The sequence below is a fragment of the Pseudorasbora parva genome, chromosome 9, assembly GCF_024679245.1.
Source record: "Pseudorasbora parva isolate DD20220531a chromosome 9, ASM2467924v1, whole genome shotgun sequence".
NCBI lineage: Eukaryota > Metazoa > Chordata > Actinopteri > Cypriniformes > Gobionidae > Pseudorasbora > Pseudorasbora parva.
In genome coordinates this window covers 39,346,001-39,367,497 of record NC_090180.1, presented here as the reverse complement: position 1 = coordinate 39,367,497, position 21,497 = coordinate 39,346,001, and the positions used below count along the sequence as shown (strand labels likewise).

At 37.9% G+C, this 21,497-nt stretch overlaps 1 protein-coding gene across 2 annotated transcripts in view; it reads right to left on the bottom strand.

The window, feature by feature from the left end:
• epc1b (enhancer of polycomb homolog 1 (Drosophila) b) overlaps positions 1–20,516 on the bottom strand; it is a 41,271-nt gene extending 20,755 nt beyond the window's left edge. Inside the window, exons 1-2 of one of the 2 annotated variants that reach the window (XM_067452580.1) lie at positions 20,202–20,516; positions 19,335–19,419 (exon numbers count right to left, since the gene is read on the bottom strand). In XM_067452580.1, coding sequence (XP_067308681.1) covers positions 19,335–19,403 — 69 coding nt within the window. In that variant the 5' untranslated portion in view covers positions 19,404–19,419; positions 20,202–20,516. Of the gene's footprint in view, positions 1–14,451; positions 14,910–19,334; positions 19,420–20,201 lie in introns of those variants that run through there. The other variant, XM_067452579.1, reaches the window with a different exon arrangement.
• Between the last annotated feature and the right edge of the window lie 981 nt (positions 20,517–21,497).

Here is a 21,497-nt window from a genome sequence, read left to right as displayed (position 1 = left end):
GAATTTGTTCAAAGCAGAAATGAAACAGAAACTCGAGTTATAATCTACCTCTCTCATTTGTCACAAATCCAAAGTTTCCATATTCAAGATGTAATGTTAAATTATATTTATTATTTACAAGTTTTGTAGACTTCGTGTTCCAATACCTGACGCGCAAAAAGCTTGGGATAACAGCACAGTGAGATTGTACACATGGACTATTTCAAATTGTAGCCTAAAACTTTGTAAGTTGACCGTAGCCTATTTTATTTTGACAACGAACAGGCATTTCTTAAATATCTGCATTGGCGGAACAAATTTTCATCTAGATCCGGATTTAAGGCCTTGGAAAATGGCTAGGCCAGCTGTTTGCCATTTCTAAAAAAAAAAAAAAAAGAAAAAAAAAAAATGTGTCAGGTTTGTTGTAAGCTGCTTCTCCTTCCGGAATAGTGTTCCGACAGTTTACTTTCAAGTTTTATTCATATAGCTCTATAAAAAACATTATTAGCCTGCATTTCGTTATATCCAAAATATTTTTTGTAATAGGCTATGTTGAGTTGAGGATTAATGTTTTGCCCTTTCAATCGCCCCTTTTAAAGTAAAACAGACGACTTGAAAATATTAAAAATTGTTTACTTACATTCATGTTTTATTAATATTCCATTGATTATCAAGTAAAATAATATTACATTTCGTTATATCCAAAATATTTTTGTAATATGAGGACTACAATATTTTGCCCTTTTAAGCGTCCCTTTATAGCTAAACGACTTGACAATAGTCCATTTGTCGGTATAGGCCTATAGGCTATATATAGCCCAGTGGTTTTCAAACTTTTTTTAAAGCGACCCTTTTTTTTTTTTTTTTTTAGTTGTCGCGACCCATATATAAGCTTACAACCATTTACATTCAAATTAGTCACGCCAAGCATAACAATACTTCTCCATTAAACCACTAGATAGCACAAATATTCAGCTCAGCACTTTTCCACACAACTGCTTTTGATCCTTGATGCGTTCGTAACGGAAAGTTGATTCTGCACTAATTTGATAGCTAGGCATATCTATAGAACGCTAATTAAAAGGTTAACTGTTAATCAACAAGACTTTTGAAAGAGAGAGAAAAACAGTAAGTCACGTAGGCTATAAGTCGCATTTGATTGCATTCATAATAATACCATAGGCTAAATAAAGCGAAATATTGTACTATAAACATAGGTTATTTTATTTCCCCTCACTCCACAACAAATCCTTCAAATGTAACGGTATTCAGAACAGAAGGCTATAACTATATAAAGTCAAAACTAAATAATTTAATGAGGAACTGAAAGTAACCAGCGTTAAACTCACGCAGCCTAACTCCCTCATTCGACTCCAAATGTTTCCATATTGGCGATACATTTAGATGCTAAACCATTATTTATTATAGGCTTTGGCTACTTAACTCGCGTCCCAATATTGATGGGAAAAAATCATCCTCTTCACATGCGCAAAAATGTGCTTGAGAAGTGCACTCCCGCGGGACTCGCGGAACCCAACGCATTTAGAGTGCGGCGCGGGACTAGATTTGATGACTGAGTGCGGGCAGTAGCTGCTCGTGTGTGTGTGTGTGTGTGTGTGTGTGTGTGTGTGTGTGTGTGTGTGTGTGTGTGTGTGTGTGTGTGTGTGTGTGGATTTCGGGAGAATAAAACTATTTGCATGACCACAGCAAAATAAAAAAATCTAAAAATTAAATGTTATAAAATCAAAACAAATTACAGTTGGAGGTATAACACGTTTTTGCCACGTTGTGCAATGTAACCAATATATTGGTTAAACAAAGCCTATACAACAAATGTTTATTTCTAGAACGCAATGGCCAAACAGATGCATTTAAGAGAAAAATCCCCTCACCGCTCAAGAGTTTTTGCGCAGTGCTGAATTCTGTATGCTGACAAATCATTTGATTATAACAAAGAAAGTTTAGCCATTATGAAAAATAAAAAAAAAGATTCATTGTGCAGTCATTTTTATTAATAAAAATGACTGCACAACGAATCTTTTTTTTATTTTATTTTATCAAAAGATAACAGAGCTTTGTGAGATCGCGTTGAACTGAGATGAGCTTTTTTGGAATTATGAGCGCACTTTGCGCGTATTCTGCCACGCCAAACCACGCAGAATTTTTTTTTTTTATATATATATATACTTGTATGCGGACAGGAGCGGGACAAAACATGAATGTTGCGAGCGGGTCTCTGCTTGGAAACACCTCAGGAGCAGTGCTCACGCTGAATGGCACGAGGTGTTGGCTACTACTGGCTATTTAAACTAAGCTGTGTAACTTTTTATATATTAGGTTGGCTATTTTATTTTGATAATGAACTGACTGCGATGTCAAGTTTGCAATGCCATCACAGTTCGCATGTTGTGCGCGTGATCGAGGCGCCCGTGCGTAAGAGCAGAGGAAACAAATAAAATCTGTAATAGTCATACAGAAGAGAAGGACATTATTTAAAATAGCTAAAGTGTTTACTTACATTGTGCTATAAAATAGCCTAAAGAAAACAAGATTTGCTTTCTGTCTTCTGGGTTTCCGTTCCGTGAACTTGTCTGGGGGAGTGTCGCGCCTCACGATAATAAACCAGTCACACATTTATTTTCCTTTTTTTTGTTTGTTAATCTGTTAATTATTTAAGTCAATATATTTCATGTATTGATTTCTTTTATATAGACCTTCATGTTTCAGTTTCTTTCATTAATTTTGATAATTATTTTAAGTGAAATAAATTTTGCGTAGGCCAATAGACATAGGTAGCCTAACTCTTATGAATTTATCCCGTTTTTTTCTCCGCTCAGAAGCGCTGCAGGTGCGTATGATGAATCCTTATGTTCTGCTTGCTTCTGCTGCTATTTGTGCAAATAGGCTAAAATTAACCCCTGGAATTCTTTTTTTATTCTTTTTTTTTGGGGGGGGGGGTATTTTATTGGGTAACAGACACTTATCGATTCTTATTTAATTCTAATTAAAAATAAATTTGTCGGTTAATAAATGGATAATGATCGCATTGGTTGAAAAATAATCCCGAAATGAATAGGCAGTGTGATGACAAAAGGAAACATTTCTAATTTCGATTCGATGATTCAAGTTTTTCAACAAGGCTAATATTTATATTTTATTTTATTTCAGATTTATTTCGATCAGCATACATGTTTTTAATATTTTTTTGTTTTAGTTAACTAGGCCTATAACACTTCATGCATAAGATCCACATCAAATATTCACGAATTATTAATTGACAGGGAGCCTCAGTCACACTCAGGCTAGTTTAATAAACAGCTATTGTTGCAAACACCATTTACATTACTTTTAAGAATAATGGCACACATTTCTTAAGTCAGAAGCTGATAAAGTGGAACACAAAACTTCTATACTCACAAACGGTGGACCATTTTCAAGTCGTTTATTTTGGATAAACGATCATATTTTAGATATGGCAAACGCCTTCGTCACAAATTTGCATTGTAGGCCTATTGTATTTCTCTAAAGGATCTGGATGGAAATGTGCCGTGTTTAAATAAAATAAAATAAAATAAAGCCAACAAAATGCATAAAAAGTTATGCTATTTGAAATAGTCCGTGTACGGTCCCGTGCATGCCAAGCTTTTTGCGCATGTTTGTTATCGTCTCGTCGTCTAGTATTGGAACACGAAGAACAAAACTTGTAAATAATAAATAGTTTAACATACAAATAGCCTACATCTTGAATATGGAAACTTTGGATTTGTGACAAATGAGAGAGGTAGGCTATAACTCGCGTTTCTGTTTCATTTTTGCATTAAACAAATTCGTTTTGGCTTAACACACACACATAGCTATATATATATAAATATATATATATATATATATATATCATTCTTGTTCTGTTCTGAATTTCATTCATTTTAAAGGATTATTTCTAGAGTGAGGGTCAACTAAAATAGCCTATATCTTATTTAGCAAATGGGCTAAACTCTTTCAAACCAGACCTGTAAAGAGCGGGGCACGAACCGGCGATCATTTCGGTAGCTATGGAGTCACACACTATATCGACTGCAGCACCGCTTGTAAACACTATCTGGGACGGGTTCTTTTATATTAGCGAGAATATTCATCTTTTTGAAAACTTAACATCCAGTTATTCTAACGTGAAAAGTGTGTAACAAGTTGAATAGGCCTAGGGGGTAGGATAACTGCTGAATATGAAATCTTAGCAAAAGTTACATTAAAGTAGGCTATATGATATCGAGTTGTGATCTTTTAATATGTTTAATGTAAGTAAATATGAAAATATCCAAAGAGTTATAGGCTATTGTAGATGAAAATACCCCATCAAAGGCACTCCTTTGGGTAAAATGATCCGTGCTGAACTTGTCTGGTCTGACTTAGTTCATCATGGATTGGGTGAGAACAGTTTAAAATGACTGGCTGTGAAAATCGCTGGGTGTGGCTCATTATACTACAAGCAAAACGCCGTAAATAACGCGCGCTCTGTGCAACCAAAGCGGCGTTTTTTCCGCCGTCATATGGCAAGCTGAACGGCGTAAAAAGCGGCGCTTTTCAGGCACACTAAAACGCCGCAAAATACGGTGTCCTTGATGTATTTCGCGCGTTTTTTACGGCGTTTGTAATCACAACGGCGTATTTTGCGGCGCAAATACTGTTTTAAACGCCGTGTTTTACGGCGTTTGACTGTAAACGCGATTCATCTATAGCGTAATTCTGACCCATTTGGCTTGCCATAGTTCTGCTCGACCCCAGCGCGTGGTGCGAGCGGCGGCACTGGTTGTAACTTGAAAAATAATGCTTTATGTATGGTTCTGTCGATGGATACACGTGCACTACAACAGCGATAATAAAAGAAAACATGGGCAAAACGGTCTATATTTGTTAACTGTGTTCAATGCATGCGAGTGCTGCCGTATGACCAGTCATTTTCGCCATCATCACTCAGTATATTCGCCAGAAGACGCGAATGAGAACCCTCTGCAGTGAGAGAAGATCTGTCTCTTTGCGCAGCGCGCGCACGTCTCACAGCGCGCAAATATTGAGTTCTTTCAAGTCTTGCGTTTGAACGGATAAACTCACACAAAAAGTATGTCAACATGTCGATCTTGATGAGTATCCATCAGACAGTCTATATCCCTTAAGAGAACTTTATACAGTTGAGAAAGACGATGCATATCTCTGTATTAGGTCTTAAAGGGGCAGTAGCCTTTACTGCTGTCTGTCAAACAAAAGATAAGGACTCACTCACTGCTCTTGATTGAATAGCTGGTTATAGCTACTTAATTAATTGAATTCATAAAAACAACTTTTTGCTTTTTAATATTCAAATGCACTAGTCTATATCACCAGATGCGTTGGTCTGGCAAGAAGTGCAAGCCACTTCAGAGACACAGATAGTTGCGTGTTCTGAGTTAACACAATCGAGCGTAAAAATAAGAAAAATATCACGGGAAAATACTAAAACGGGAAGACAGCAGGAAAAGAGCTAAAATACGTGAGAAACCCGGAAAAAAAGGGAGGGTTGACAGCTTTGAGTCAATGACAGCTAGCTGGTGGTTGGACACTTTTCTTAAAGAATGCACCTGAAATTTATGCAATAAACATGTTTTTGACAAATATTTCAATTTGTTTGTTGTCTATATAGCCTGCAATTAGCCTACACGCCCGAAGGCACGGCTTGAAGACCCAGTCAGTGATGTCACGATATGCCAATTTGTTTAAATTCATACCTACGTAATCGCCATCACCAAAAATGTACATTTTTTTTTGTATTAAAATTTGAAGAAAAAAAATATAGACCTACCTACCGACCCTTTTTTTTTAAAAATTTACTGTTACTGCAAACCAAAATATTTTTAAGGATGGCCTTAGATAGCCAGATAGATAGAGAATTAGGGAAATATATAAATAGATAGATGTATTAATTGTCCACTGGTAAAGTTGTTTTCATAGTAAAAAAAAAATCATCAGCTAAAGAATCATGGCATTCATGCATATGCTTTTAGTTTGTTTTATTTTTGATAAAATAACACGACATAGGTCTCAACCATTCAGAAAGAAAATTAGAAATTCTCATCAAGAGGGGTCATTTCCAGAGTCCCCTTTAACCCACCCGTGGCAGACACACTCTGGCGATGGAGAACTAGACACTTTTTGCCTCGATTTTGATGTCCGACCATTTCTTTTTTATTTCGGCCACGATCGAAGGTTGTGAAGCTACAGCATTAAGGGTGCTCCGATCAGGATTTTTGGAGCTGATCATAGGAAGCAGTATCTGCCAATCCGATCACTGAAACCGATCTATTTGAAGCCTTTTTATCATATAGAATTATTTACAGAATAATTACAAGGAATTTTACAGATTTTAAGGAATACATTTATTTGTTATATATAATTATCTTACCTAAATCTTTGATTATGCAGTGAATTTCTGTTTTTAAAAACTTCAATAAAGAATCACATTTAAATTAATATTGGTCTCCCCTGAATAAATTAGATTAATCCTTACAAAGTTGCAAAAGTTAGCCATTCAAGAGCAGTAAGTGTCATTAAGGTTAATCAAACAACAAGACAGCAGCAGGACTGCTTTCACTTTAAGAGAGAATACATGGGTACGGTTACATGCAGTTACACAAATGTCAACATTCACTCACGCGTCACGACGGGTTTATGTGCATACTCTTCATAACTGTAATTAAAGGGTAACTAAACCCCTGTTCACAGCCTAACTCCGCCCTCTGGCAATATTTGAAAAATGCTGCAAAAGTGGGCAGAGCCCAGCGGAGACAGAGGGGACGAGACGAGGGCGGCGCTGAGCGGGGGGCGTGCACCTGAGACCCGTAGTGACAACTTGTTTGACAGCTGTCAGACTCGCAAAGATTGATAGTGACTGGAGTGAGGACAGTAGTTTTGCAACAGAGCGGTCATCTAAAGTAGAGGACTTCTCTCCACCACCTTCACCTGAAGTGGAGGAGGGTGAAATGTCTGTAGACACAGAGTTTGTTGGCTCAAACTGCTTTAACTCCCGATGCATACGATGCTTTTTATTCATTCATGCTAGCGAAGCAGCAGCGCAAGAGAGAATGAGATCACTAACTAATCTATGAACACTGAACAGCCATATCCTTATACTGAATGCCACTAAAAAAAAATCACAGGACCAATAAGTTCAAACCTAATAGCCTATTACAACAGATTTCCTCATATTAAATATTCCTCATGCATTAAATAAAAGTTAGACATACGTCAGCAGTCTAGCACGTTACGGATTTGTTGTTCGTTACCACGGCAACCATTTGCGTGTCAGGGTTTGTCTGAAAGCGTCTGAGGTATGAAAATTATCTGTAGACATGACAGGCAGCAAAAATATCAGAAGAAAAGCTTAACATGTACTTACAACTGCATTATATATCTGTATTTTCTTAATTAGGATGTTGAAAGCAAGTGAAGAGAGTTTCATTCATGTGATCACGGAAAACATTTCTCAGGGCGTGGTGAGCTCGTGCCAGGGGCGTGGATAATGAGCCGTTGGAAGTACAAACCTACGTAACGAAGTACCATAACGTCCAATAGGAAAATTCAACTGCAGTAGCCACCGTTCAACCTTAAGAGGGCAGCACTAAGACGTTTTTATACCATATATTATAGAATTTAAACACTTTAAACCCAACTGTCAAAACATTTACTCGACTCAATGAACAATAATAATAAAGCTCCATTCTTGCAGATCATTAACTAAAAAAAGTTGTTCTAGGGTTTAGTTACCCTTTAAGTACATACATCGTGTGTGTGTGTATTTGACCATTGTAGCGCAATTTGTACTCAAGTTTTTTTGTGAGATGGACTGTGTATATGTGCGTGTGATCACGGTCGCTTGGAGAGCGCGCTAGTACTGAGTGAATCCCTGGCAAGACTTAAAAATAAATGCAAAAGATAAAACCTAGTGACGATGCGACAGTGCCTCGCTTGTGCAAGTGGCAAATCCTGTGTCAACTGTGCAGCTCAATTTTAGTTGCAGATGCCATGCGGTGAAGCTATTTGAAAGAGAGAAAGCGCGCGCGCACACGCGGTGAATCACTCGTGCTGTTTGCAAACTTACATCTCACAGAAAGTTTTTAAATGACTTTGTAAGTTATTTAATACAGAAATCTGAATTGTACCTCACCTTCAGCATTATAATTATTTTACCCAATTATTTTTCTCCTCTTTTCAACTAGGGGCATGACATGAAGCCACAAAAGCTGCACTACATTTAGAATTGATTGTGATCTATAAAGGGAAAACTGCGAAGGATGTTCGTGCGCACGGTTTTATAAATCCGAATATTTCTGTGCGTATGTACGTCCTATATTTCATTTACTATGACAAATCCTACGAAAAGTTTTATACATGAGGCCACAGAGCCGCTGAGTCACTTCATGAGCATTTCATCGTTTTACTTGAGAAAAACTACCACCATATCATAAACCTACAGAAACTCAAAAGATCTTCATTTCAAACAGTTAGAATTTAGATGAGTCTCAATTAGGGATGCAGTGATATGATTTTGGGGCTGATACCGATACTTGTTACATGCCCTCTTATTTGAAATGCTGTCATTAAAATAGTGTTTTGCTTATGTTTTAAATCAGCAAAGTAAAAAAAAAACTAAAACATTACATTAACATATAGCCTACTAGCTATTTTATTGCTGCATTAGCAAATCATTTATAATGAACATAGACTGGATCATTTAACATTCAGCAACACTGCATATTCTTCACTGTATAAATTAAATGCAAATATTATTAATACATTGAGACGTAGCTCTTCTATACAACATTAATTCTGTCACAATTACTTTGTTAATCTGAACTTTTATTTTGACGGGTTGCTGTCTGCGAGTTCCTGTGTGTGTTTATATGACGATGATAGAATGAAACTGTAAAATACTACAGGTGACTGGAGATGCATTCATGTTTTCATGAGGTGGCAGAGGCTGAAAAACACAGCGAGTTTCAGTTTGTGTGCGTGTGTGTGTGTGTGGTAGGGTAAATGAAACCACACGTCTCCATTCATTCACAGAGACTTGAATGAATGAGACTTGAATGAAGATCAGCAGGATTCATATTTAATCATATTTTTAAATAAGTCTTTTTGCGACTTAATATTAAAAGACACTATTAATATATCGCAATTTTATTTAAGTGTACTGACCAACGTTTTATTTATTCATCAAAAAATTATGCAGTAAATTCCGTTTTTATGACTGGATTCTGTCTGCATTTTCTGCGTTGCGGAAATTAGTCCTTATTATAGTTTAGTCCAAGAGTAGAGTGCAATTTATTTTTTGTTTGTTGGTCTTTTGTTATTTGATAAACATTAAAACAAAGACAGCAGCGCCGCAGGAATATTACAGTATAATCTTGGATTATGCAGCATACATAAAGCTCAGTGCCTTCATGCAGTCCATTAATAAACCATCAGTTTGTAATAGCCTCTCTCACGCTATAGCCGATGGTTGTAAATTGATTTAAAAAAAGATTGGGCGATAAATATTGGTGCATCCCTAGTCTCACTATTATAATAATACTAAGACTAATGTAATAATAATAAATTACCAAATCTTTAAGTAATAAGTTATCTTTTCCTCCAAGATTTAATTTAAACAGTATAAAGCTCAGTTGTGCTAGCCTAGAAATCTAGACGCACCCTAGCGGCAGCAAATCTAATCTGCCACGAGTGTGCAGAGAGCTCCGCATTTGTTTGCACTGATTCAATGCGCTCTTGCGCAAAGATTTTTGTATAGAATCATGATGGGTTTTTTTGAGTCGGATGAAGTATGACCGTCTGGTGGAGGGGAGGCTGAATGAAAATTGACACCCTGTTTGACAAAATCAGCCGTTTTATTCAGTGCCACTTACCGACTCTCAATACACTTCTGAGCTTTAAAAGCCAAACTCTGGTCAGGCCAATCACATCGTGTATAGCAGGGCTATCAAATCTTACCCTGGAGGGCCAATGCGCTGCAGAGTTTAGCTCCAACCCTAATCAAACACATCCTCCTGTGATTTTCTAATGATCCTGAAGACATTGATTAGCAAGTTCAGGTGTGTGTGATTAAGGTTGGAGCTAAACTCTGCACCGCATTGGCCCTCCAGGGTAAGATTTGAATAGCCCTGGTGTATAGAGTCGGTGGGTGGGGCTTAACAGAATGACGGCAGAGTTGCGCTTGCTTGCTACTAGTAAACACAGAAGCTGGCGAACGGCGGTCTTTCGAATCAGCTTTGATCGCAACTCTGGAAGACTTGGAGTTAAGGTTTTCTCTGAGAAAAGAACGGCACTGAAGTCATTCTTAAGAAGGGTATATGTGTTCTGAGTTTTGCCAACCGGATACGGCGAAAGTTTAATCTGTCTACTAGCTTTGCTTCACCTTCGTTGCTCTGGTTGGTTGTAGCTCTATCTAATTGTGTGCACGCCGTGCAGAGGGAGTTTGAAAGACAACTGTTTATCCCGCCCCTCGGACTGAGCTGTGTCAATGGTGAATTTCCAGACCAAACATCTTGATTGTTAGGCTACAGTGGTGCAGCACTGTTTCACAAAGTTTGTTTATTAAATTAAAAGATAAATAAAATGTCTTCCTTTGATTAACAGAAAATGCACACAGAATTTGTGGGAAATCTTTTCATAGACATGAAATAATTGGGTGGGGTGTCATCTTTATGAATTCAGTTAAGTATCTAGTAGCCTATTATTTTACAGTATACACACCACAGACAATCATAAATAAATGCCACTATGAAATCCAAAACACCAGAGGAATGAGGACAGCTCTCCATCACTGCATTCAAGACGTGTTAAAGAACAGAACACACAAAGCTCTGCAAGAAACTACGCTAAGCACACCGTTATCTGTGTCCCTGCAAAGTCTGTCAGTGGTCCTAATTGTTATCAGACTGAGAATGACTTTCACCCGGGCATGTGGATATTCTTTTTTTCCCTCAACATGAACACGAGAAACAATATAAACGCGATAACCATATGCTGACGAGCATGTATACAATCAACTGGTGCAGCATGTATTAGCATTTTTTTATCCTGTTCGCTTTGATTCAGCTTAAATGCTTTTGTTCCAATATATTTTGTTTATAAATTATTTTAATGTTTTCAACAACAAAAAACTTTTAAGACATAATGTAATCTTGTGTTCATTTGGTAATCACAAGCTTGTTCAGAAATAATGACAAAAGCTTTATCTTTCTTGTTAAACTTAATATAAATAAATGTTATTTATTCAAACAATAGCTGTGAAAAATGCCCATCCCTAATCTTAAAGCAAAGAATCACAACCTCAAAAGTGGAATCTATCAGTACAAGTGCAAAACAGTGGCCAAGAGAGACAACAACAGTCAAAACAGCACAGCACACTGACCGCACAATAAAAACTCCAGATGAAACAAAAATGTACATTCTTCTGGGCCGAAACTAAAAATTCAGCATGCACTGTGCCAAAAACCCAAATTAAATAATCAATTCATTTAAGCTTATTTAATACTCAAATAGCAAAAACTGAGATGTACAAACTTTTAAATTGCACATTAGGCATTTACATGACAATTAAAAATAACTTAATTTTAAAAAAATATTCAAATATAGCCTATATTAAAGATGCACTATGCAACTTTCCGTCCACTTGAGGGCACCTATTCAAAACAAAGGCGTAGTTTGATGACGCCAAGTTTGAGCGCAGTATCTTGGGACATGTGGTCTTCACCTCACAGCCAGTGGAAAATAAGACTCAGACAGAAATCACATTCATGCACGCGGTTATTAACGTTACTGTAGTGTAAAGCAGAGCAGGGCCGAGTGTTGTGGAGCCGGGCACGGCTGCTGGAGAGATTGTTACACAAATACCCCCCTCGCGAACGACGGGACTTTAATCATAACGGGACACAATCGCCGGGCGCCTGCAGTATCTCCGCTCTTCCAGTTATGATTATGAGGTAATGCAGCTCTGTTTATCATATTAGATACATTTAAGTGTGTTGAAAATTATGCTATGATGTTACTCCGTGCGTTCACTTGTTCACACTGCTAAGATTAAAAAGCTTCTGCCAAATAAAACCTGTGTAAAAACCTTGAGTGTACATAAAACAGGAGTAATTTTGGTAAGTTCTAATATACCCTTTGGCATTTACCCATGTTTATTTTGTGCAGTTTGTTTATCATGTTAACAAGCCACACCATGCTAACATTACAGCTATTTACATGGCAAACACAAGGTTAATATCACAATCCATAAAATAGAAATTATTATATAGAACATTTTAACATAAAAGTTCTGGGGCATCCCTACTAAAAACACCAAATAAACTGATTTAATCAACGGATATGGTCTATCCTTAGTTCCTACCAATGCAAGGAAACCACTGACACAGCAGAGCTGGACTTGTATTTTACCGGGACATCCTTATCTGTGAATGTTAGAAAGTCCTGCAGTTATTTCCATTTAGCATATTCTGAAAACAAGCATCTTGTTGTTAGAAAATAAGTGTAGGTTTAAAGTTCTACATGTAACAAGTTATCATATTTGAGAGCAGTAACAGTAAAGGCTTTATTGATGGCATATTAAATAAATGTAAAACATTACATTATTTCATACCTTCATACTCTAATATTTCATACTCATACCGTGTTAACTTTTTGGCCTTTGGTTATTTTTAATTTTGTCATTTTCATTTCTGCCTCAAAATAGTAAGCAATCAGTTGAGTTTAGGTTAAGAATGTAATGTTTGTATTTAAACCCTTTTTGGATTATAATGTACAACATAGCCTACATAACTTCACTATTTGTTTTCAGAGGCTTTATTTTTGACAGTATATGGAATTATTTTTATTTTAAATAATGAACTAATTTAAAAATCTATATTTTTATTGTATAATTGCTCATCCAATTCATTAAAAAATAAAACAGATTAATCAATAATACAAATTATTGCTAGTTACAGCCCTATTAGAAAGATTTCTGAAGGATCACGTGACACTGAAAACTGGAGTAATGATGCTGAAAATTCAGCTTTGCCATCACAGAAATATATCTAAACACATCCAAACAGAAAAGATGATATATATACTCCAAAAAATTACCACATCATCAGCCGCTTGATATAATCCAATGATTTTAAAAAAATCCACATAGACAAACCACTAACATTGGTCCTCAATACTACATTATTAGGAACATATAAAACACTGTCAGTGGGACAAGCAGCACATACATTTGTCCAGCGTCTCACACAAACACCATAACAAGAACAGCCTTGACACCTGTCCCGGAGTGTTGAGGTTAAAGCCATTGTTTAGCATTTTAACACATTTACTTTTAGAGTCATGTTTACTACATGCATATTTCCCCCATCACATTTGCACACTTTAATAGATCAGTCCGTGTGGAAAGTATGAATAATTCTCATTCAAGATTTTAAAAATCAAAGATATGTGGAACGAGAACGACGTAGTTTAAAACATGTTTTTTATTTTTATGCATTAAAAAACAACAACTGAGAAACAGAGAAATACACAGACAAATGTAATGGGGGAAATAATTTTGTTTTAATGAATCAGATCTAAATATTTCCACACTAGTAGTTGCTGAAGGAGACTGCGCTTCATTATGTGTACTATTTTCCTGCATTATGCTGTTGATCTACAAATGAAGATATACATGTCAAGAGCTTCAGATGCCAGTGTTGAGAAAAGAAAACAAGGCCTCATGTGCACCCCTGCCCCTGTCAAACGGATCACTGCATAACGTTACACCTAAACAGACCGGTAGGGCCAGATATGCTTCCTCTGTCAATACAGCGATGCATTTACCAATGCAGTCACAATGTACATTAATGCAAGTGCTTCTCATTGCATCTTCACTAAGAACACATACAATTAAAAAGTATATACATATAAAAGTATGCTTTCTCTGACCAAAGCTTGTAGCTCAAGAAGAAAAAAAACGTATTTACATGGACACTTTGAACAGTTTAAGCATGAAATAACTACACTGATTGTTTTGCTGCTGTTAATTGGTGATTTCTGTTTAAGGGCGCAGAGATTGGTGCCCCCTTTGCCTCAGTGCAAGTTACTGCACCTCCACGGAACCTTGAGATAATCAACAAAATGGCGGCTTTCCCCGTGGTCACGTGACTCCTTTGTACTCCGTAAACCATCTATAGGCAAAAATACTGCGTAGTAATCACATCCGACGTTATATTTGAAGAGAAAAACGTTAAATATCTGGGCCCAATATACTAAACCTCGACCGTATCAGACGAGAGCTACAGATTTGACGCGTTTCTGCAGGAGAAATGGCGGCCATTTTGTGTACACTGGCGCAGAGAGGCAAGGGACGCGCCTCTGTCAAGAAAAATGAAATTATTTCCAAAATACATGATTCTAAGAAATAAAACGTACCGATTCCTCCTCTTTCTCCATCCCCGTGGGCATCTGTGGTACTGCCCGGTTAATAGACGCATATTCGTGCAGGTCGGGCAGGTCCTCGCAGCGGAAGACTGGTAGAGGCTTGGAAGCGTCCAGCGCCCGCGCCCGAAACGACAGTTTACTCATTTTTCTTTATATTTCGAGATGCAGCATAAATCTATCCGATCCCCTAATGTTCCCTACTGGTCCGATTAAAGTTCTCATGGATGAAGCCGGTTCGGTGTCCAGCAGTGCACGGGTCGCTCGGTGGAGGTGGCGGGGCGAGCGGAGGCGCGAGGCCGGGTGTCGGTCGCACTCTCTCGGTGTGTGTTTCCAGCGCGCTCCGGTCCCTGATTCCAGGCTCAGTGCGCCATGGCCAACATGGCGGACATTAAAAACACTCTTTAACGGTTCGCTCGTGTTGGGCGGCCCAACCCCCCGATCCCAGATCAGCCATTCCCACATGGGTTTACAACGCATGCGCCTGTGGCGCGAGGAGCGAAGGGGGGAGGGAGTGAAAACCACTCCCATACCTTTTGCAGAGCGCGCCTCTTTAAAACATTTTTGCCCCCTGTGCATTATCAGGCATATCACTTTAACTGATATTGGGACACAAACTTAAATAGACTAAAATAAAGTCTATAGAAAGCTGATTTTTTTCCAATTTTTCAAATCAATCCATCTTGTAGTCGACGACTTCACAAGGTAAAACAAATGACAGAAGAGACAATAATACTATATTTTAGTGCAAAGTGCATTTAGATGCCTTCAGGTGTTGCATGCTGTATTGTTGTGCATTTGAAAAATGAACTCTGACTTGACAAAGACAATTGTTTGAATTGTAAAAGCTTTTTTATTTTACATTTTTGAAAATAAATAATATATTAATATATAAAATGTTAAAATATGCAAGTAATGTCAATGTAAAAATATAAATATCTGTCACTTTTGATCAATTTTATAATATAAAAACAAATAATAAAAACAATTTCTTTATACGTAAAAAAAAAAAAAAAAAAAAAAAAAAAAAATGCTGACCCCAAACTTTGAATGGTAGCCTAATTTCTGGATATTGTATATTTATCTATGCAGGACTCGTTTGAGTTTTAGACTGTTGGAGTGAGGACAAAGAATAAAGTGAGAACCTTTTGGCTGGTCTTCAATTTCTGACACCCCTGCTCTGAGGGTTAAGACACACCAGTCCGATGGTCGCCCACCCGTCAGGTAATCTCAGCCCGATTTTGGAGCATCGGTCGGCTTAGTTTTTTTTTGTGTGTTCCACACTGTTGGCTCTAGGTGGACTCTATCAGTTTTTGGGGGGGCCGATTCAATATGTAGCATCGCCGTCAGTGAGAGGTAGAGAATGAGCCACATCGACTCTTAGTGAACAAGCCAGTGCACAAGAATAAAAGCGAAAGTGACCGAGAGCGAGCAAAGAAGTCAAGACGGTACAGATAAAAGGCTGTTATAATTTTGCCTGAACATTCGATCAATGCATGAATGTTCATAATAACATGAGCTGACTGAAATGAAGAATGTGATCAGTGTGATATTCCAAATGGTAAGCAAGGCAGCACTGCCTTGTATACGGTTTGTATTAGGGATGCCACAATTCTCAATATTGAACCGTTCGGTATGTCATTCACGGTTCAATACGCACTTGTGAATTGCATTTTTGTTTTGTTTTTCTTGGTTTTGCATTTAATGAATTATTTCTATTTCTCTCCGTTTTCAATATTTCTCTTTTTATTTGGACTCTGTTTGAGTGCGCCTCCATGCGCTGATATGAGCAGATTTCCAATCATATGCACTAATTTTAGGGGGGTGTTTAGCCACGTTTTAAAGCCTTGCCGGTTAAACATTTCATTCACGTTTTACATGCGTTGAGCACGCGCACTAAAAGCCTGTCAAACACGTCATTACTGGACTAAGTAGTCTTACTGCGCTAATATTGTCAAATACACACATGGTTAAAATATATTAACACAATCAATTAAGGTATGTCTAAAGTGAAAGTAAAATCACGCGTGTCTGTATATGACTATGAGATGTGAGCAGGTCTTAGCAGCGCAGCCTATAGTGATTGTGAACACTTGTCCTTAAAGGTGTCATGAACAGTTTTTTCCCCCTCTTTTATACTGTTGTCTGAGGTCAACTAATGACGTTTGTGTGGTTTTTACATTCAAAAACATCATAACTAATAAGTAATAATAGGCTATTTTCTACAATGGTTTTGAGGCTCTCTTCTGAATTCTGGGTTTTGATGGGCGTGCCGAAATGGAGACTTGGAAGTAAACGCCCACGGCTATGATTGGATAAGATTTGCACATTTAATGAGCTTCAGCTCCACTGTCATATCTATGCCTCTGTCAGTTCAGTTCACATGAGGGAGAGATTAAAGCGGCAACTGCAATGTTTCTCTCGACCACAGGGCTCGTAAACGTCTTTATCAAGCAAACACAATGATTTATTTCTCATCCACCCTCGATTAAAAAGATTACAAAGGATTCTGCAGTGAAATGAAGCAAACACAAACGTTCTTACCCACCCACGTGAGCTGGAACTTCATTAAAAATGAAGGAAGATCGGAAGGAAGCTTATGGAGCAATATTGTGTTCTTTCACAATATCTTGCTATCTTCTTCCACATGTTTATTGCTACTGGCTAGCATGATCCGATGAGCCGTTGGGCGGGGCTACTGAATTAGACGCGCTGTAGAGGCGTGTTTCGTCGCACGATGATGTAAGGATGAAGCCCACAATCGTTTTCTGGGCCTGGTGTCTATAAAAGCTTTTCTTTGACTAACAAGGAAGTTTTCAGCTCTGAAACTTACAGGATAATCTTATATTACCATGAACCTTTATAAATCAAAAACTCAAGGGAAAGTTGATTTCTCAATTCATCACCCCTTTAAAGGAAGAGTTCACCTCTAAAATGATGTTAATAAAACAACAAAAGACAAAGAAAATCACTCACTGCTCTTGAATAAAGTAATAATACAGTAGCTTTTAATCAATGTATATTGAAGACTATGTACTTTTAATTTTAGCCTACATTTCAATTTCATACTTAAATGCCACTATACATCTCTGAGCTATATTTATTTTATATTATACAAAACACTAGGAATGTCTACAATGTTTTAAAAAAAGTTAAGTTAAGTTTAAATAAGGTTTTTCTTTTAATTAAAATAAAGAAAGAGTATTACAATAAAAACATTCTCTCCTTAACCTCTTTCTGTTCTTGTTGCCTAAGAATAGAATAGCAAAAAACAGAACTGAACCAAAAACTGTGGTTAAAAACTGAGGTACCGTATCTTCCAGACTATAAGTCGCTCCGGAGTATAAGTCGCATCAGTCAAAAAATGCGTCATGAAGAGAAAAAAAACATATATAAGTCGCACTGGACTACAATTTGCATTAGGGCTTGCGTGCACTCGCTCGCGCCCGCTCACTGTTTACCTGCAACGTTTGTGTCATGACACTCGCTCGGAGACTCACTCATTATATTGAACAGACACGTTCAGTTTTTAATTGTAGTGTCTGTTCTCTTCCTACTGAACTGATTTTGTGACGATGTACGCGGTGAGAAAGTGATCCAGTCACAGTGATTCAGTAGCGGCGGCTTTGGGAATTGCCTCGTAGGGCAGCAAAATATTCTTTCATCCCCATGAGACAAAAGAACATTTTCTGTCTTTTCTCAGTCTAGAAAGCACCAAATTCAATATACTACATTAATGACCCAGTTTTAATACAGATTCATCTTCCCAGCACTGAAGTACCCCTTTAAGTGCAGCTTTTTGGTTGAGACGCAGCCGATGCAAGGCAACAACACAGTCGGCTTTTGTTGCCGCTAGCTCTTTGACGTTGGCTTGGTGTTGGTGTGTCCCGGGCTTTAGGTTAGAATTAAGCTAAGGTTAGAATAAGGCAATATGAATATAGAATAACTGCTCATATAGAATAACTGCTATATGAATGTCTTCACAAAGATAATCATACATGTGTGTGTATGTATATCCATATATTTTTTGACCAAGTCGAAAAAGCAAAAGTGTGCATATTTCAAATAATTAATTGTTAGTTTGAATGTTTGTCATAGGAGTTTGATATAGAAGTTATTAAAATCATACTTCTGAACTGACATTACGTTTCTAGATTGATCAACATCTTGTTCGTGTTACTGACCTAATTCATGAGCCCTAGATAAACAGTTACATATTTTAAACATGCTTTTCTTTGGTTTTTACAAACTGAGAAATCATATTCTGTGGTTAATGCTGTTGCTGCGGAGCTCAATTTGTGTTTGACTACCAACATTACTTTATCAAAGAACTACTTATAAAATGACTTGACAGCTGCATAAATGTTTTGTGACACCATTTCCCATTGATTTTCACAGGGACATCAGGGAAGCAATGTAGCTTGATTAGAAGACATGTGAACCTTGTGTAAATATGCTGTTCAAAAAAGATGACAAAGCCAAAATTAGCCTTGAAAAGGAGATTTACCCCAGCTTCATCTTAGTGATGTTAACAGCACAATCTAAAAAATACTATTCCCACTGGAAACGACCAAGACAAGTGCCTCATGACCGTAACGAGACGCCCACAAGATCATGTTTCACTGCAAAAACATGCACCATTCCCCTCCTGTCTGCTAAATCAGCCCTATACTCTCTCCTTCACTTACATCATAATAAGACCATAACACATCAAGTAACAATAAAACCTCCAGATTTAACAGCGTGGAATTATATAAAATAAAAATATGTATCAGGAACATATGGTGTGTAACCACACATGTTTAGTTATTATCTGATTTGAAGGGTCTAAGATAAAGCACCCAAGATGATATGATCTAGCACAAGTGTAGTTTTACCTCCACTCCCAGTAGACTGCCATCGCCCACAGGGGATCCGTCTGACCCTCCAGAGGGATAACAATCCATCCGGCACCGTCCATCCCTGTCACACACATTGACATATGAGCATTGACCATGATCATACTCTTCGACCTCAAAGGTGAAGGTGTTGCCATCTCTAGGACAACAGCCAAATTATGACATAAGTGCAAATGCACACAGCTTTCAACAAAGGGGCAGCGCTGTGTGTTGTTTTTCCCTATTAAATTAATAAAAGACAAATATGCAATAGCGCCACCATGCTAAAAGCCGGGACAATAACGCATTTTCGGTCGCTTCGGGCAAATCCATTTGACCGTTCACAATTATGTCACTTCAAATCCGGATTTTACGTAAATGAACAACGAGCTGTAGTGCAACATGAAGCTCGCGGAGCGGAAGAGAATGTAAAAGCTGCTCGGCTAACCGAGAAAAAAATATCTGACAGGACGAATAACGAATAGTGGCGAGCTTTTGATGACACGTAGACTCGCGGACGCTTAATGTGCAGAGATGATGCGGCCATCCGCAGTCAAACCTTCTGCAGATATTTAACCTGCGCGAAAAGTGCTCCGTCGTCTTTGTTTCAACCCACAAATAGCTCGCGAGCGATCATACAGTTCCGACATTTTATCAAAGTGTGCAGTTATTAAGGAGAGACCTAATTTAGGACGATATTTTGAGTTTATTTTCCAGGCTGCTGTGACATAATGATGGGAATATGCTGACGCTCGCCTGCCAAGTTCACAGTTTGACTCGCTCATTCAGCAACCCTTTATGTTATTAAAACGACATTAATCGATCAATCCACTTTAAAAGGTAGGCAGGCATATAGTCGAGACTTACCAGCTCTGGATTCAGAGATATCCATGGGTCTGTGCTGAATTTGCCACATTTCAATGTTTCAGACGGCGTAACTGTATAACGCATCAAGCTGGTGTTTGGCAAACAAACGGCACAGTCGTCAGACATACTGTCTCTCTCTCTCTCTCTCTTTCTTTCTCTCTCTCGCCTTTGCCTTCCGCTCGACACGGCGATTAGAGAATCTCCTCGGTTAAATGAAGACAACGCAACCCCGTTAAGAGATCCGGCAGGGAAATGAAGGAGTTATTTGCGTCAGATTAAAGCTGTAAGCAGACCCCGGGGAGAGTCCGAGACTGCCACAGGGTTAATAACTTTGCAATGGCAGCGAGACGCCTCCTGATTGGTCAGTGAGTGGCACCAATCACCTGTGGGAAGCTTCGGGCATATGATCTAAGTGGCAGCGTGAAGAGAAGCTGTGGCAGAACTAATTACTGCAAATACACCTAACCCTTTCCATTGTCTTCAGATCAATATGACAACGTCTCGGTATTAAGTAATACTTTAAATACGGTGTAAATACTTTGTGTTAGCAGGGTTTAAATTTGTCAAGAATATCAATACACAAAACAACAACCAAAAACAAAACTGTTTAAAATGTTCCATTTGGAGTCTGCTTTGGTGGAAATCTGAGTCAAATTTGAATAACCATCTGGCCTTTACTAGTTCTATGCCATTTATTCCATTAAATCTGTTTGCTTTACCAACGTTTTTGCAATGTAAAGACCTGTTCACACTAAGAATGGCTGCCAAAATCTCTTGAGTATGTAGGCCTACTTATTTTTAATTAGTAATTACTTCATGAAAAACAAAAAGTATGTTAGTATTAATGTGTAGTATGTAATCCCGACACTAGATTCCCCACAATGTCATTATCATGTGACCAACCAGTTGCTTTGCTTCCCTGTCATTCAGAAATCCTCTCCTGTGGTCTGATGGGATAGTAAAGTGTCCATCATATGCACACTTTAGAATCTAGCTGGAATAAGAAGTAAATCTGGGTACTTTTTCCGTACTCTTTTATACTGTGTGCTGTGAATACGGACATAGTCTAGGCTTACTTCTTTTGTCACATATTGCGGGCGTCTCAGTCAGCTCCCTAGTTCAGTAGTCAGGGCACTGATTAGGAGTAGGACATTAGTCAAGCCCTGACTACTGAACAAGTGAGCTGATTGAGCGCATTGTTTTTCACGTCCTATGGGTATGAAAATTCGGTATGAAAATTACAGTTTTTCTCTTGTTTTGTCTTTCTTGCCCCTACCCCAAATACAACAAGACATA